The 2,500-nt window shown below is 36.4% G+C and overlaps 1 protein-coding gene across 1 annotated transcript in view; it reads right to left on the reverse strand.

The window, feature by feature from the left end:
• LOC135096755 (ankyrin-3-like) overlaps positions 1-2,500 on the reverse strand; it is a 29,085-nt gene that overhangs the window by 25,252 nt on the left and 1,333 nt on the right. Inside the window, exon 2 of the mRNA XM_063998498.1 lies at positions 2,469-2,500. This exon is cut by the window's right edge and continues 282 nt beyond it. Within this exon, the coding sequence (XP_063854568.1) occupies positions 2,469-2,500 (32 nt within the window). The remainder of the gene's footprint in view (positions 1-2,468) is intronic.

Below are 2,500 nucleotides of genomic sequence, written 5' to 3' on the forward strand. Positions count from 1 at the left end.
AGCACGCAAGATGGTTATAAAGCAAGAAGAGTTAATAACTACAGAGAAATTAGCTGAGAGTTTGCAGGCTAGTGCTTCTGGTAGACAGTTTTGGAGATCTGTAAGAAACAAAGGGAAAACAGAAGAAAAAAACGCCTAAGGCAGTTGATGGAAAACATTGTCCTAAAGATATAGCTGATTTATTTAAAGGAAAGTTTGAAGAGCTTTACAACAGTACCTCATACGATACAAATGAGATGGATAGCTTAAAATCTGCCATCAACAGTGTAATTTCTTGTCAGAAAAATAGTAATGAAAGTATACTCTTGATTACGCCTGATGAGGTGCGTCAAGCACTGCGGAGAGTGAGGCCTGGAAAGGGAGAAGGTGAGGGTGACCTGATGTCTGACCATCTCATACATGCTGGTGATGTGTTATACGGACACTTGTCTGTACTGTTTTCAGCCATGTTGAGGCACGGTTTCTCTCCCCACAGCATGATGAAAGGGGGGTTATGATACCGCTTCCTAAAGGTCGTTGGGCAAATCTTAATACCAGTGAAAATTACAGAGCGATTACTCTTAGTAGTTTGATGAGTAAAATACTGGATAATATTGTATTGATGAGAGAAAGGGATAAACTATTGACCAATGATTTGCAGTTTGGGTTCAAAGAAGGAACATCCTCTACTATGTGTACAGCAATGGTGAGAGAAACTGTGTCTTATTATGTATCTAAAGGTACAACTGTTTATGGGTTTACTTTAGATGCAAGCAAGGCTTTCGACAGAGTTAATTATTGCAAATTATTTGATATTCTATTGAAACGTAATGTATGTCCTCTTATATGTAGATTATTGTTAAACATGTACGTAAATCAAAAACTAAGCGTAAGATGGAATGACTTACTGTCTAGTACATTTGAAGTGAGTAATGGAGTCAAACAAGGTGGTGTGATCTCTCCTATACTGTATTGTGTTTATGTAGACGGGTTACTCACGGAATTGCGAGACTCTGGCGTTGGCTGCTACATGGGTGGCACCTATGCAGGAGCCTTCGGGTTTGCTGATGACCTAAAAGGTCTAGCACCAAGTGTTTTTGCTCTCAAGAAGATGATAAGCATCTGTGTAGATTATGCATCGAGATATGACATTGTGTATAACGAAAAGAAAAGCAAATTAATAGTTTTCCACGGTAATAAAAGAAGTAATATAATTCCTAATGTAGAAATTAATGGTAAAACTATTGATATTATGGAGGAAATTGTACACCTGGGAAATGTTTTAGGAAGAAATATTTTTAAATGTGATACTTCTAAATGTGTGACTGATTTTTATCGACAATGTAATTCATTTTTATCCCGTTTTAAGGGTGGACTGTCACATGTAAGAAATACTTTGTTTTTTAAATATTGTTCTAGTTTTTATGGTAGTCAACTTTTAAATGTGTGTGATGGTAGCATGGAAGCGGTGTACCGAGCGTGGAGGGTTGCAGTGCGTCGAGTGTGGAAGCTGCCCTGGACCACACACTGTAGTCTGCTTCCTCACATTGCTAATGTTATGCCCCCAGAAATGTGGTTCGCAAAACGGGAGATTGCTTTTATAAACCAAATATTAACATCAGACAATATGGTTATAAGAACAATAGGAAGAATGGGGGTTTATGGAAGACATTCAATAATGGGCAGTAATGTAAGATATCTTTCATACAAATTTAATATGAATATTGGAGACATCAATAAGGTTTGGACGCAGCTGCAGTGTGACCAGTACGAACTTGCACGGACTGGTGCACAAATTCGTGAATTGTGTTTGATGAGGGATAGATGTGATACCACAATCTTAGATGTAAGGGAAACTAAGATGTTGATTGATGCTTTGTGCACCGAGTGACGTCGGATTCAGTATGATATTGTCTAATTTAGTATAAATTTATGTCTTTTTTTTTTTTTTTAATAATTAAATGAAATGTTTTTCTTTCTTTTAGTTTTAGTATGTATTTTAGTTTGTGTACACATCTTGTGTGAATAAAGAATATTGAATTGAATTGAACTACTACTACTACTACTACTACTACTACTACTACTACTACTACTACTACTGCTTCTTCTACTACTTCTACTACTGCTAGTACTACTTGTACTACTACTACTACTACTACTACTACTACTAAAACTACTACTACTACTACTACTACTACTACTATTACTACTATTACTACTACTACTACTACTACTACTTCTACTACTACTAATAGTACTACTACTACTACTACTACTACTACTGCTTCTACTACTATTACTACTACTTCTACTACTGCTACTACTACTAATACTAGTACTAATACTACTAGTAGTACAACTAAAAATATAATAAACCTGGTCCTCCAATCGCATGTTGTTTTGCTTTGAAATCTCTATCTGTTAAACTTTGAACCAGATCGTAAGACAGTTTGCATACGTCCACCCTCCTGCCCCTCTGCACTGCCTACCATGTCAAGCGGGGTGTGTCCAAAATTATTTT

This window comes from Scylla paramamosain, unplaced genomic scaffold (genome assembly GCF_035594125.1).
Source record: "Scylla paramamosain isolate STU-SP2022 unplaced genomic scaffold, ASM3559412v1 Contig6, whole genome shotgun sequence".
Lineage (NCBI taxonomy): Eukaryota > Metazoa > Arthropoda > Malacostraca > Decapoda > Portunidae > Scylla > Scylla paramamosain.